This window comes from Setaria italica, chromosome IX, assembly GCF_000263155.2.
Source record: "Setaria italica strain Yugu1 chromosome IX, Setaria_italica_v2.0, whole genome shotgun sequence".
Lineage (NCBI taxonomy): Eukaryota > Viridiplantae > Streptophyta > Magnoliopsida > Poales > Poaceae > Setaria > Setaria italica.
The window spans coordinates 16,980,380-16,995,523 of record NC_028458.1 but is presented as its reverse complement, the minus strand read 5'-3'; the positions used below and the strand labels follow the sequence as shown (position 1 = coordinate 16,995,523).

General features: G+C 46.6%; 1 protein-coding gene across 1 annotated transcript; it reads right to left on the bottom strand.

Moving 5' to 3' along the window:
• Positions 1–1,926: 1,926 nt before the first annotated feature.
• LOC101772134 (cyclin-dependent kinase inhibitor 4) lies at positions 1,927–5,250 on the bottom strand. Its single transcript, XM_004982838.2, has 3 exons — positions 4,736–5,250; positions 2,471–2,662; positions 1,927–2,306 (listed from the first exon to the last, which is right to left on the bottom strand). The coding sequence occupies exons 1-3, from the start codon at positions 5,056–5,058 to the stop codon at positions 2,240–2,242; spliced, it is 582 nt and encodes a 193-aa protein (XP_004982895.1). The 5' UTR covers positions 5,059–5,250; the 3' UTR covers positions 1,927–2,239.
• Between the last annotated feature and the right edge of the window lie 9,894 nt (positions 5,251–15,144).

The following is a 15,144-nucleotide window of genomic DNA, read 5'->3' as shown; positions in this document are numbered from 1 at the left end:
TTAAGGGTATCTCTTACAGAGAAGACAATTAGAGAACTCGTGCTGCTCCTACAGATGAGTCAAACAATAGTGCTTGAATGATTCTTGCACATCTTGCAGCAAGAATGCTTGGAGAATCTGTATCTTTTATAGTGTTGGGAAATAGAAAGTTTGAGGTGAAGGTAGGGCAATCATATGGCCAACTTGATATTGCAAGAACAAAGTACAGATTGAGGCTTTTAAGATAGACACATGATAGCCAAGTTCCAACTCTTACCTGCACTTTTAGCCACCCTTGTCTTTTGCATCCCTTGAACCTTGATGCACTCAATGGATGCCTCCAAATCCGTCTGTCAGCAAGAATCCACCAACTGCTGCTCCTGGCCCCCAGCGACTACCAATGTGTTTGAGTAGAGCCGCATCTTGCAATCGCGTTGCAACTAGGAATGTCGTTAAACTTTCAGCACAACTCTTCCTTAAGAGTGCTCTTGTGAAAAGGAAGATAAATTTCAGTTTGTAATACTGCTCGCTCCTGTACAAAGATTGTATATATGTCTATCAACATAAAGTGATAAATTTCAACGATGTTATATGTTTTTTTTTCTACTGTACGTGGTGGTAGTTTAATGACGAAAATTGTGTCCGGCCACATCCACTCAAAATGGCATTCTATTTTACTGGAGTACTAATTTCGCCTGACAAGCACTGTGAAGGGATTACTGTCCTTCATATTAAATTATCACAGTAGTTTCACAGGACTTGCATAGAGTTTTGCCATTCCAAAAAGGTGAACAGTATCATGGGCTGACGGCCGAGTCGTCTCATCGCCAGATTTAATAAAACCTGCAGCAAAGATTCTAATGAATTTGGTAGTATTTGGCACTACAGCATTTCAAGAGAGAAACTGTTTGAGATAAAATAATGACAGGACATGAATTGTACTCGTCAGAATTTGTACTTCTGTCGGGCAGATACATGATGTGCTCACTAGTTTATAAATATGAAACGCATCGACCTGACCCTGTCGATGTGCTAGCTAGTTTAAACATGAAACGCATCGACGTTACCCCTGCCAAGAACAAGGAATAAGATTTGTCCGCGACACGGTAAAACCATGCCCTGAAAGTAAAACCAGTGCGGTGCTAGTTGCGCCGTAGCTTCAGAATTCAGAAGTAAACTATGCAGATCGCAAAGAAGCAAAACATTTAAGTAAGCACCTGCTGGTTCGCACTTTAGCAGAGCAATCTTTACAGTATTTTTTTTTCTCCACTCCTTGTACAGAAAGAGATGATCTAATAGCAAATCAAAAGTATTGTCATTCAACTCAAAAAGAAAGCTCAGGAAGGCAAGTGAAAAGGAGGCAAGGCCCATGCACCAGTAGTAGAAAGGATAAACTGTGAAAAGTGGCCTCTTTTACCAGTTACCACTACCAGCAACACCAGCAATGTGGTAACAATGTTGCTGGTAAAAACAGAGGGGGTCAAGAGGCTGTGCCAGGGCCAGGCAGTGCAACATGCCCAAATGACCTATCAGGCCATCACAGCAGCCAAAGGCACTGGCAGCTTGCAAACACAGTGAAAGGATCACCCACTAAGAACAGTGGAGAGCAGCCCACAATGCACAAAAGTTTGTAAGCATGCACCACACACATGCATGCATTTCACCAGATGGAGAACTCCAAGCAGGATCGGATCCAAACTCTCATGACCATTGCAGCAACTGAGAGAATGCAGGAGCAATTGAGCATAGCAAATGCAAAGCATGTCAGCAATAATGGCACAGGCACCAGAATCCTGAGAGGAGATGCCACTGCCTATCATGGAAAGGCACAAGGGCAAGGCCCCAAAGTTTCAACCATGGCACCAGCTTTCCAGATACCAAGGGCAGAAAAGCATACACGAAAATTACATCAACTTCAGGTGCTACAACAGATAGACACAGGACAGGTTAATAACTGTGATAAAACATCATTATCTAGCTCTACTTCATTAATCCAGCAACTGGTAGCAGGGTAATAGGTTCCTTACAGAATGAGCTGTTAAGGGTTACATTGGAGTTGAGAAATCAGATCAGATCAGGGTGTTGTAACTCAGCATCAGTTCTGTATTGTTACACAGGACCATTAAGGCTACAGGCTAACCCTAAGTTTTTACAACAGAAACAAAGCTAACGCGATGGTATGCGCCACTGCCACGACACTGCGGTGGTGGAGGGAGCGGAGGAGAGATCCATGCTGCTGCTCTCTTGTCCTGAAAATCTATCAGTCTAGCTTCACCCATTCATACCTGCCTGGGAGAGGGCAGTCATTCACAGGATCAAAGTTGTACCTGAAGATAAAGCCATACATGTTTGTTGTTAGCCCAATGCATCAAGATAAGTTCCAAATGGACCAACAGAAGTGCAATGCATCATCAAGATAAGCTCTAATGAATCAAGAAGCAACATAACGGATTATGCAACTTGTTAGCTGGAGTAAGTAAGAGGCCCGTACTTGTCAATGAAAGCCTGTTGTTGCCGTCGCTCTGCGGCACCGAAGAACTCATTCAACTCCTTCGAGATTGAGATGGTGCGCACTGGAGCTTGCACCCTGCGGTGGGAAGAATGGCTGGGTCTTGTTGTGGATCCAGGGGTGCTTATCGTCTCCGAGTTAATCAAGCTGCAAGGTGTTGTCTCTCTAGTGCTCCTGCAACCAACAAGATCATCATATACATGAAAATCTTGAGACAATTCCATACAAAGCAGCATAATCTCTAACTCCAACGTTATATCGAACGGAATCTCACAAACAAACAAGAACTCCAAAATATAATAATCCAAGAAAACATTAATACATGTGCACATCAACACCATTTGTGGTCCTGCAAAATATACCATTGCTCTTCTGAATATCTAGCTCAGGTACCATAAAAAGACTAGCAGACAACCAAGCATCCAGCCAGAGGAAACAACAAAATGGTTAGGACTAGAGAGCCCCAACTCACAGTCTCATGAGTAGGTAAGGCTCACTCGCCCAGCCTTTAACTCTCGCCGAGACGACACCCAAGCCAGGCAAGCCCCAGCATCCGAAGCTGCACGAGGTAGGCCGGGCACCAAACAGTGGCCCAGCAACAACGCAGACTGACTCTGCACCTGGCTTGGCTATGCTCGGAGGGGCCATGGATGCAGCATGATTTACACAAACACACGCACTGTTCAGATCATAGCACCGCACATCTCCATCCTCAAATTACTGTTTAGGCTGCCAGAGGGGCCAAAAGGGGATTAGAGGCTCAGCTTTACTACTGTTGAAGATCATGGTCCTTGAGGCGGTACTACCATCAGGCCATGGCTAGAGCTGCAAACAGCACCGGATTGGCTAATAAATGCGCTCTTCGATAGTATCATGCCACCCCACACCTAGACACCTCAAGCCGTGCCCTTGCCGCCCCGATGGTGCACCGAGAATGACAACAGAAATGACACAGCATATTCTGCTTTCCTTCATCTCATGCGAGCAAGTGCCCCCACAATGGGGTACTTGGTTGCTGATGCTGCAATGCATGCAACTAGCGCTCAGTCATACACACCATAGATGGGGCTCGTCCTAGCAGAGCTAAACATATGATTTCTGACCTGTTTAGGCCGGGGAAGAGGACCACTTGTGGAAGATAATAGGACCAAAAACACTTGCAAACAACCCCGTGATACTGTCTAAAACATTTACATCAAGAGCTGAGCAGAGGCTATGACGTAGCCTCCTTATCCTGAAATGTTCTTGCATCCCCTAGCTCGAGCCAAGGATCACAAACCTATAGTACAGAGAAGGGGAGGACCCCCCCCACCCTCCTTTCACCTCAAACATTTAATGGCGGTGCCAATTTGGGGCCATGGCCCAGGAAGAGGCCTCGCAAGGACATGCCATTTCCTCGCCTTCCAGAACCCAGAGAGGTGACAGGCTAGTGGTGAGGGAGACCCAAGTAAGAAATGAGGCCGTGAGGGTGAGAGCAGAGGGCGCTTTTTCGGGGGTGGAAGAGAGAAATTTCTTGCGAAAAGCGAGAGCTTTTGATTGGTAAAAGATTTGAGGGGTCCCCTACTACTCGTATCCTCCCAAGCAAAAGAAACAAGGGCGAGAGAGTCCATGGGGAAGGGGAAAGAGCAAGGGGAAAGGAGGCCGCTTTTCCCTTCCACTATGGAAAAAGAGGAGGCCATGGCTGGCCACTGGAAGAAACCCCACTTAGTAAGTTAGTGGATTAAATGGGCTTCGGCGCAAGATTGAAGGCTAGAAACTCCGCGCTGCAAGGTCTTTCAGAGAATAGAAACAAGCCAGAGCAAAAGAAAAAGGAGCTTTTCTGGGGTTAAATTGGACGGCGGCAGGTGACTCTTACAATAATTTGACAGTAATTCTTGGACACGAGGCACTGGAAATTGGCCTAATATGGGGGAGATTTTTGTTTTCAGAAAACAGGGGAAGAGACACCGCCGAAATTTAAAGCGAAAAGGGGGCACCGCAAGAAATTAGCAAGAGAAGTGTTCCTAGAACAGAAAGGACATCTTTACAAGTGTATATTGGGCGGAATTCGTATTCGCTCCCAATTCGAATCCGCACGGCCCGCGCAAGAAAAAAAAGAGGGAAAAACAAAATAGACCCCTCCAAAAATTCAAATAAAGGCGTCAATCCAAAAAATTTGGCATGACATAAACCCTAAACGGCAAAAACCCCCCCAAAAACCGAGCCAGAAATCAAGAAACGCACCAGGGAAATGGGGAAAAAACTCACCTCTCCATGCCATCCAGCTCGAGCATGTTCTCCCCGAACGACGCCTCCGCCTCCTCCTGAGCGGCGGCGGCCGCGGCCGCCGCCTTCTTCCCGCCGCACCTCCTCCCGGCCGGCACCGGCGGCGGCAGCTTCTCGAGCCTACGGCTCCTCAGCTCCAGGTACTCGCCGCCGGCGCTCTCCTTCTCCTCCCCCTGCGCCTGCTGCTTCTGCAGGCGCTGCAGCGCGAGCGAGCGCGCGCGGGTGCGGACCCCGAGCGGCGCGGCGGCGACCTCCATGACGGCGACCTCGCCGGAGACCTTGGCCTTGCGCATGTACTTGCCCATGGCCCGGCGGGGCTGGGCAAGCTAGGGTTTCGCGGCGGAGCACCCCGGGTGCGCCAAGCGATTTTGTGCGGCGGGGCGGCAGAGGCCAAGGCCAGGCGGGGATTAAATGGTAGGCGGGGCGGGGGCGGGGGCGGTGTACACAAGAGGAAGCCGGGAATAATGGGGAGAGGAGAGGGAGCGGGAGGATATGAAGGCTTGTAGAGAGTGGGAAGGGAGAGGTGGGTGTTGCTATTTAGAGATGGAGGCTGAGGTAAGAGAGAGAGAGAATGTGTGTGTGTGAGAGAGAGAGGAGAAGGGAAGAGATGAGAGAGAAAGGAGGTTTTTCAGGGTCTTTTTTGCAAATCAAGAGAGATGTTAGAGATTTATATTTTTATTAGGGTGTAGATGCTTTATTTGAATATAATGGGTGAATGAATTTTTATTTCTTAAATTTTTTATGTGGCGCCATGAGGATTTATATGCCCTAAAAATGAAAATATATCTATACACTAAAATGAAAAAAAATATATTCATATCAATTGGAATTATTTCAATATATCTTTGTTTATTTTTCTGATAAAATATATCTTTGCTATTGAAATTCACTACGAGGGATGCGGATTGCATAGAAAAATAGCCGCTATTTAGGCATGTATTGCTTGTTGAGGCAAGTTATAATAGCGTGCCAAACTACGAGCTATCTTGAACGATCAAAATTAATCGGTGCTATATGATAAGCACAGCTGGAAGAACATAAATATTGTTTTGTCAAGGAAATCATTTGAAGCGTAACTTGAATGGCGTGCATTAAGTTGATAGGGTCAACAATATCTAGATACACATGTATTCTAATTTTAAAGTAAATCAATCAATCTATGCCGATAAGGACATGAGAAATAGAGGATGCATATCCTGTGGGTCTTTGGTTTAGGGTATGTCACTATTGCTCCTCTAGGACATCGATTTGTATACTTACAACCTTCTCCTTCAGACATGGACATGAGAGACAAGAAGACTGCTTTTTAATTTTGAAATTTTTATGAGGCTATGAATATAATGTTATTGTTCATGTGTGCATTTAGGACTAGATTGTAAAACTTGCACAACGAGATATATGCCCACCCCTTGGACATATAATGAGCACATTCATTTACTTCTAAAATATCCTTGGTTTAGTTGCATAAACTTTGATCTCTACTCTACTAATTTATAGCCATATGGTGATGCATAACTGAGATATGATGTAATACTGTACCACCTCATGACTTTGATATCAATGCACACTAGACAATGAAAATATATATAATCAATGTTTTTTAGAATATCCCATATAATAGAATTCATTGCTCGAAATAAGGGCCGCATAAGAAAATAGACGCTAATTAGACATATTTGCTTGTTGAGGCAAGTAATAATAGCGGCCCAATCATATGAAACGATCAAAACTAATTAGTGTTATACGATGAATGTCGTACTTCACCAGAAAGTTTGGACAGTCCTAGATACATGGCTGGACACCGACACATGTCAGATATGGAGGCTACGGTGTAAGACGGCGTAGTCTACGTGGCAGGATAGGAACTAGTCAAGGGTTAGGAAAACTACTCGTAGCAAATTAGAGTAGGACTCATCTAGTCGAATCCGACTAGTATTCTTATAAACAACCGACCTGTAATCGTGCCCTTGGCAATATAAGGTGAGGCAGGGATCCCCTACAAAGCAAATTCAATCCAACCAACACACAGGACGTAGGGTATTACGCAATCTAGCGGTCCGAACCTGTCTAAATCGTGTGTTCGAGTTCACCTTTGAGTTCTTGATCTTGGCGAGCCCCACTAACCAAAACACTACCTCGGGCACCCCTTCAAGAGGTTGCCGGGTCTAAACACCGACAACTAGCGTGACAGGTAGGGGATCTTGCTGAGAATCCATTGGCGAACTCGATGGCTCAAGTCATTATCAAGCCAATCGCTGCGTGCTAAGCGGGCGCGATGTTCGTCTTCGGCTCCTGGGTTTGCATCGCAAACGGCGCTGGAAATTTCCATCACCACATCGCGTCGACCTCGGAGAAGAAGCAGCAAATCATGAAGCTCTAGCGTCAAGCTCTGGAGGATCTCGTCAAGAAATTCAACGAATTTTTAATTTTTGACTTAGTCAGAGGCTGGGGGATGAGTCTGAGTACAACTCGACTTCTCCCGCTAGTCGGACTGGTTTTCACGAGCCGACGCTTAAGCCATCGTGCGAAACGGACTACAACCCAAGTCGATTCCCATTCGGACTTCGAAACACGGGTGCTATTTACCAAGCTACCCTGGCCAGATCACAATCTGACACGGATATGATCGAGGACCCTGACTACTACTCAGACCTGTACGAGGAGACCCCTTTATCAAGTCCGTAGCAGGACTTGGTAATCACATCAACTACACAAGGAAGATTCGTCTACTGGCCCAACATGAAATTATCTGCTCCTACCAAGAACGATGACTCATGCCTTATTGCCTACCTTGATACCTTCCCATACCAGGAGGGAACTCCTCTATCGCCCATCTATGAAGAAGGCGGCTCCACGGAGGTCATCACGTCAAGTCTGAGAAGCTATTCTCCAGAACGAGAACTCTTCGCTCTCATTGTTGCACAAGAAGGCGATGAGGAAGAGCACCAGAGAGGAATCCGCGTCATGAATGTCACCCGGATGATGTCTCGCAGGATGAGCTCACCGCCAACGTTGTCAGAGAAGAAACTGAAGCTTAAAGAACTCAACGGTGAGCAAGAAACGCTGCAAGAGCAGAGCGTCGCCGCCGCCTTGCATCAAACCTACCAATCATGAACTTAGATCACGCGTTTGAAGCAGTTCAATTGTGTCAACATCGTACTCCTCTTGCCACCATCATGTCCATTGATCTTATTACCCGCGCAATGCCACAAGACAAGTACACTAGACAACTAGCTGAACTAGCGGAGTGCGCGTACGAACAACTCGATCAGCAAAACCTAATACACTCAGTTCCACACACCCCATCCCAGCATGGCAGTAGCCATAGACGCACTCCATCCAGACCAAGTCAAATCGGAGACGTCAGACCAAGCCAAGCTGGAGCAGAGGATAGTCGGGCGGGATCCTCGGGAGGTCGTGGCCACTGTGGACCCAGCTCAAAGCCTGAACGCCCAGTATAGAATCTTCGTCACAAGATCAATGCTGGCCATGACGCTCGTACAATCATTAACGGACGCCGCCGCGAGCGTGAGCAAGAAGTCGAGTACCCAGAAGAAGATTCTTGATGGGTTCCCCGCCTTATCAAGATGAGTAAGGAGGACAGTTCTATCCAAAAAATTCAAACCTCTGGGTATCAGCAAGTACGATGGCAAGTAGGATCCAGTCCAATGGCTGCGGTGCTACTCACTGTCAGCAGTAGGGGGAACTGCGATACCAAGGTCATCTAATTCCCCATTTGTATGGAGGCAGCGCCACCTACATGGCTCGAGTCATTAGACAAAAACTCCATCAACACGTGGAAGGATCTCAAGGTGGCATTTACCAACAACTTCACAGGGGCAATGCAGTGTCCTAGCAACAGGATCGACTTGTCTCAAGTCAAACAACAACAAGGCGAGACCCTGCGCAGTTACCTACATTGTTTCTTCGACAAGAAGGCCACAATCATGGATATCACGAAGCGTGACGCCATAGATTGCTTCCAGAACGGTCTCTATGACTACCGGATGTTCCTAGATTTTGGTCAGAATTGCAAGAGGAAGCCTGACAATACTGTCACGGCAATGGCACAGTCATCCAAGAAAGGTGGCGGCAGGAATCAAGACAGGACTCCATTCAGTGAGCTCCTGAAGTTGCAGTGCCCATGACACTCATACCATAAGCACTTTGCGATGGATTGTTACAGTCTATACAGAGTCATGAAAGACCTACTCGAATCTTCTGGAACTAAAGACAAGAGTAAGGCTAAGGAAGACGAAGACGACGGTGACAACGGCAAATTCCCGAACCCTTCCAACACCATCAACATCATCTTTGGCGGCACACCAGGTACCGCTACTAAGAGGTCCTAGAAGCTCACCCTCCGAGAGATCATGTCCATTGAACCAGCAACACCAACATTTCTCAAATGGTCCGAGGTGCCAATTACCTTCTCCAGAAAGGACCAGTTGACTAGTTTCTTAGACCCAGGACGATATCCTCTCATCCTGGATCTAGTAGTCGTGGGCTCTAGACTCACTAAAGTACTCATTGATAGCGGTAGCGATCTTAATGTACTCTTCGCCAAGACTCTAAGGAAGATGGGCCTTGACATTACTGACATGCTTACCCCCAACGAACTCTCCGTTCTACGGGATTGTCCCAGGCAATGCAACCGTACCCATTGTACAAGTGGTTTTTCCAGTTACGTTTGGGACCAAAGAATACTACTGGATAGAGTACATTCGGTTCGAGGTGGCAGACGTTGAAACATCGTATCACGCTATCCTCAGAAGACCTGCATTGGCCAAATTCATGATCATCCCGCACTACGTGTACTTAGTACTCAAAATACTGGGACCCAAGGGAGTACCCTCCCTGCGCGAAGACTTGAAGAGATCATACGACTACGGCATGGAAGCCGTGGAGCTCGTAGCGACTACTCAAGTGCCAAATTCGATGATGCAAGTCTTCACCGGTTCCAAAAAACTGTCTCCGTCAGAACTCGAGATCCCAGAGAAGAAATCGGGGGCAACCAAGGTCAAGACGACAAGTGAAGTAGACATTAAAGCCATTGACCTTAAAACTGGTGATAGCTCCAAGATAGCCCTGATTGGCTCAGGGCTGGATCCTAAATAGTAAAGCACGCTCGTCAGCTTCCTCCGAGCCAACCATGACATCTTTGCGTGGAAGCCATCAGATATGCCGGGGGTGCCCAAGGAGTTGATCGAGCACTCACTGAATGTAGATCCAAAAGCTACACAAAAAAACAACGACTACAACGATTCGCCCAAGACAGAAGGGAAGCAATCAAAAAATAGCTGGCCAAACTACTCACGACGGGCTTCATAAAAGAACTCTATCATCCAGAATGGCTAGCCAATCTCATCCTGGTGCGAAAGAAAAACAACAACGAGTGGAGGATGTGTGTCGACTACATGGACCTCAACAAGCACTGTCCAAAGGATCTCTTCGGGCTCCCTAGGATTGATCAAGTCATCGACTCAACAACTGGATGTGCCCTACTCTGTTTCCTTGATTGCTACTCGGGGTATCTCCAGATAGCTCTCAAGGAAGAACACCAAATCAAAACCGTGTTCATCACCCCATTCAGAACTTTCTGTTACACAACAATGTCCTTCGGGTTGAAGAACACATGTGCTACCTATTAACGGGCAATCCAGGGGTGCTTTAAAAAGCAACTACACCGCAATGTAGAGGTGTACGTGGATGATGTGGTCGTAAAGACCAGAAATCCCGATGACTTGATTGCGGATTTGGTAGAAACTTTTGCAAAGTTATGAGAATTCCGGTGGAAGCTAAACCCAACGAAGTGCGTTTTTGGTGTACCCTCCGGAAAACTACTCGGGTTCATCATCAGTCACCGAGGAATTGAAGCTAACCCCGAGAAGATCTCTGCCATCACCGACATGCATGCGTTATTGTGCGTCAAGGACATCTAGAAGCTGATTGCATGCATGGCGGCCCTCAACAAATTCATTTCAAGTCATGGAGGACGAGGACTACCCTTCTTGAAACTTCTCAAGTGACAAGACAAGTTCCAGTGGACTGAGGAGGCAGATCAAGCCCTGCAATAGCTAAAAAACTTCTTATCAAAGCCACCAGTCCTCACGGCGTGTTATTTGTGGCGCTCACCCCAACCACCCACCAGCATGTCCCTATACTCGATGTCCTATTAATTACTCCCTTTGTGCACAAATATAAGCATTTTGGTGTTTCTCCCTGGGATCAAACTTTTTTAACTTTGACCGCCAATATCAAAATTTCCATAAAGACTACTAACACATTTTACTAGATTCATTATGAAACCACTATCATAATATGTAACTCTTTCTATTTAAAATAATTTATTTTTATAGATATTATTGTTAAAAGTGCATATGGAAGAACGTGTCAATTTCCTAAAATGTTTATATTTGTGGACTGAGTGAGTAGAGCCTGCAGAGTAGAGCCGAACATTTTGCTCTCTCTCATCGCAACTTACTGCAATTAATTAGAGACACCTGAATCATTTGGCTTTCACAATAATGTGTATGAAAAATCTTTTTTTTAACGGAGGAGGAGGGAGTAATGTAAATAAAAAAATAATGACAAATTTAACGGAGGCCAATGGGACCCCAGAGGGTAGCCATCACTCGGCTCCATCGGGTCGGTAGCTACGCGGAAGATCCACGCGTGTCACGTGGACAGATGACTGACGGTTTGTGTGGTGCTTAGCCTAATTTTAGTGTACAGTTAATAAGATTGAGAATTAGGTAGGTACCTATGTCAGCTGAGTATCATGGGGATGAAACTTCTCTCTCATCTGATAAAACTTCCCGTCTTAATTACCTTACCAAGTTAGCAATTTTGCTGATGTGTTATTGTGTTTAATGTCATGAGAGTCTCATGAACCTCATCATTGAGACTGGCCTCATAAGTGGTGGTAAATTGTCTTTCTCTTGTCGCCATTACAGAACAAAAGACAAATCTGAATTACAGAACAAAAGACAAATCTGTTTTCGGATGATCATTAGGCGCACCAGCACGTACGGCGAGATCATTTCAACCGTTCCTTTAGTAACGTGTGGTGCTAATTTCATCCTTGGCTTGGCTCTTAGCTGTGTACCTAGTATTGTTGCTCCGTACGTGCTGGGTTTATGGGGAAGTCCCAGGTTCTTTCTCTTGGTCAGCAAGATATGCTAGGGGTTCCATTTGCCACAGTCCAAGAAGCATACCAACTTTGAACCGTCATCTTGTGGAGATCGAACGAGGAAGCTTCGCGCGCGTCAAGCAGCAGAGCTCAGATCGTGCAGGAACCGCGACGTGTTCCAAACGGCCGGGGGACTTGGATTCGGTGTCCACACCTGCCATCTGTCCACAAAAGCGCGCGCGCCCACGGCGCGGCGACACGCCGTTGAAACCCAAGTCTCCGCCGGCGTCGGCGTCGGAGCATCGCCAGATCGACCCGTCGTCGTCCATCGGTTGCCACTGGGACAAAGCAGAGAAAGCACATCGCCGGTTGTGGTCCTGCAGAGTCCAGACTCCAGACGGGCGATAGCGAGAATAGTGTGGCTGGCTTGGCAGCGAAACCTCTGGCGACGGCGGACAGGATACTCGCGCCGGCCTTTGACAAAAAGCCGCCTCGGGTTCAGCATCCGGCGTCAAACCAAGTGGATTTTTTATTGATTTCCACGCTCTACGCTGCTGAAGCCAGCGCGCGTACGTCTAGCCGTCCTTGGTAGGCACACCAGCCTCACCTAAAAACTATTTAAGCCACGTTTAAGAAGATGCATGCTCTGACCCCTGGGAGGTGCCCAAAGCGTAAAGATCCATATAGAGAGTAAATTATGCCTTCGAGATCCAGTGGTAACTTGTCACTGGGATTATGCCTTTTCGATCACTTGAGTAAGCTAACAAATATTATGCGTGCCCTTTACAAAACTTATGGAGAATGAATTTTTTAAAGTATACTTTTAGACTGATCTCTTAGGTGTGCTAATAAATGTATCACAAAATCACACTAGCATGACAAAGGAGGCTATGCTTTTTTTTTTCTTGCTACGCTCTCTCAAAAACCATCTCAATCGGTGATTCAAGCATCAAATCAGTACTCAAAATCTAGGTTTATGGCTGCTTTTTTAAGCGAACAGCAGGGAAGCACCTAGTGGTTTTTTCCTGTTTGTAGGGGAAAAAAATATGTACAATGCGTACAAGACCTTAGGCCCAAGGGAAAAAGAGGGAGTGGGAGGAGCTTAATTACAAAAATTAAACAACCAAGTTTCAAGTTCCATCTTCAAGGATGATTTTGCCCTATACAGAACAAGCGTGAGTTCTTCCTTGAAGATTATTTTCCACCTTCTTCCCAAGGAAAGTGGTACACCATAAAAAATAACCTCTTTTGTACACCTGCCCAAGGAAAGAGGTTTATGGCTGTTGCTGGGCTGATTTGATAGGCGTTTACCATCAACCTCCATATGGAGGGACAATCACGCATTAACTTTGTACTACTCTCTTTGAATCAATAAGTTGTTCTCATATATAAAGCGGCTTCGTAACTTTTCTCTTTCTTATACTACCTTGAATACTAACTAGCTATATATAAGTTCATCTAAGATGGCTGTTAGTTGAATTACTTTTAGTTTTGACCATTAACATATATAAGATCATATTAAATTGATATCATGATTTTCATGTTACTAGATTCATGGAAAAACCGCATGAACCACCCCATATGTCATTTGGAGTTTGAGATCCTCAGTAAGCCATTTTATTGCAAATACACCTACTTAATTTTATTGTCCAAACCACCCGACTACACTAGTGTATCATGGACTCAGCTCGTTTTCATCAATTCATAATTTGATGATTTCTTTTTAGGAATTCCGCCAAAAGAATTGCCAATGAAAACTTAAATCTTGTCGCACCCAGTTTTGCTATTTAAGAAAAAAACTACTACTACTACTACACGTATAAGCATTAGAAAGACTTTGACTCAGCTAACTTGGCCTGGCATAGCCATTTGCATCAGCAAAATAGGAGAAATAGGAACAGTGTGCACAGGCTTGTCTCGGCTAGTTTGACATGTCGTAGCTCTGCATAAGAAAAATAGGAGAAATAGGTTAAGATAGGCATTTTCATCAAAAGTAATTTATAATGTGTAGCGTTTTCAAATTGATAATGTAGGTAAAGTGCTATATTTGGAAACTCCTCAGGATATGCAGTGGCGGAGCTTCAGCTAATATCCAGGGGGCCAGCAACATTCATCCAAGAGGAATTAGCAATACAATTGCTTAATTTAGTTGCACAAAACACTGTTACTCAAAGGGAAATGCACAGAAGCGCGGGGGAGTGTCGTACATACATCTATAAGTCCACCAAAAGGTTTGGACAGTTCTAAATATAGGGTTGAATATCGAGACGCATCTGACATGAAGACTATGGCGCAGGACGACGTAGTCTACATGGAAAGACAGTAACTAGTTGAGGATTAGAAAAGTACTCGTAGTAATAAGAGTAGAACTCCTCTAGTCGTATCCGACTAGTGTCGGGGGGAAATATTAACGACTTCCTTATATTCCTTAAACGATGGTCATAAGGGCCCGGGCCCACCTCCAGCAACAGTGACCTCCGCCGACTTGGCCCGACCCCCGGGTCACAGGGTCGGACGCGCCAGACCTCCCGAGGCCGCTCCTCATCCTAGCCGAGAGAGTTCTACCTCGCCCGACCCCCGGGCGAGAGGGGTCGGGCACCTCGCTCGACCCCGGGCGCAAGGGGTCAGACGCGCCCGACCCCTCGTCGCAAGGCTCTATCTCGCCCGACCCCGGGCGCTAAGGTCGGACGTATCTGGACCCACAGGACAGAGCTTCACCTCACCCAAGGATGTGCGCGGACCAGCAGATGAGGGCGCAGATCTTGTGGGCCCCCACCAATCTCGCCATAAATGCAACAGATGGGACGCGCATGTCCTGAATACGGCTCTGACACACGGAGAGGCGCCCACGTTCCTCGATGTGACCCGCCTGAGTTTTCGGACGGCGCACTGCTACCACGACTGCACAGGGCTACAGCTGCACCGTCTTAACCCCCCCTGTGACATTCGTCATAGGGCACTCATCGCCCAAGCTGCCTAACGAAGGAGGGTGCGTCGTCCGGTTTCCCGCTCGGCCTGGCGGCAGGGGCGTGTCAGCCACGCCCCCCGGTCAGCACGCGTGGCTACAGTGGTCGCCCGTCATCCGCGATGTGCACGGCTACGGTGGCCAGTCATCATCATCAACTCGCACAGCTATAGTGGTCGGTCGCCACGCACGTCTCGCGTGCTCGGTTACAGTAGCCGACCGCTGGGTCATTGATGGGACCCAACGGCAACCACCCTCCTCGGTGGCCATGCTGATAGGACACAGAAATCAGGA

Coding starts and splice junctions, on each gene's coding strand:
- LOC101772134 (XM_004982838.2), bottom strand. CDS start 5,058: ATGGGCAAGTACATGCGCAAGGCCAAGGTCTCCGGCGAGGTCGCCGTC. Junction 2,663..4,735: donor GAGCTGGATGGCATGGAGAG/GTGAGTTTTTTC, acceptor TGTTGGTTGCAG/GAGCACTAGAGAGACAACAC. Junction 2,307..2,470: donor CAACAGGCTTTCATTGACAA/GTACGGGCCTCT, acceptor CTTTATCTTCAG/GTACAACTTTGATCCTGTGA.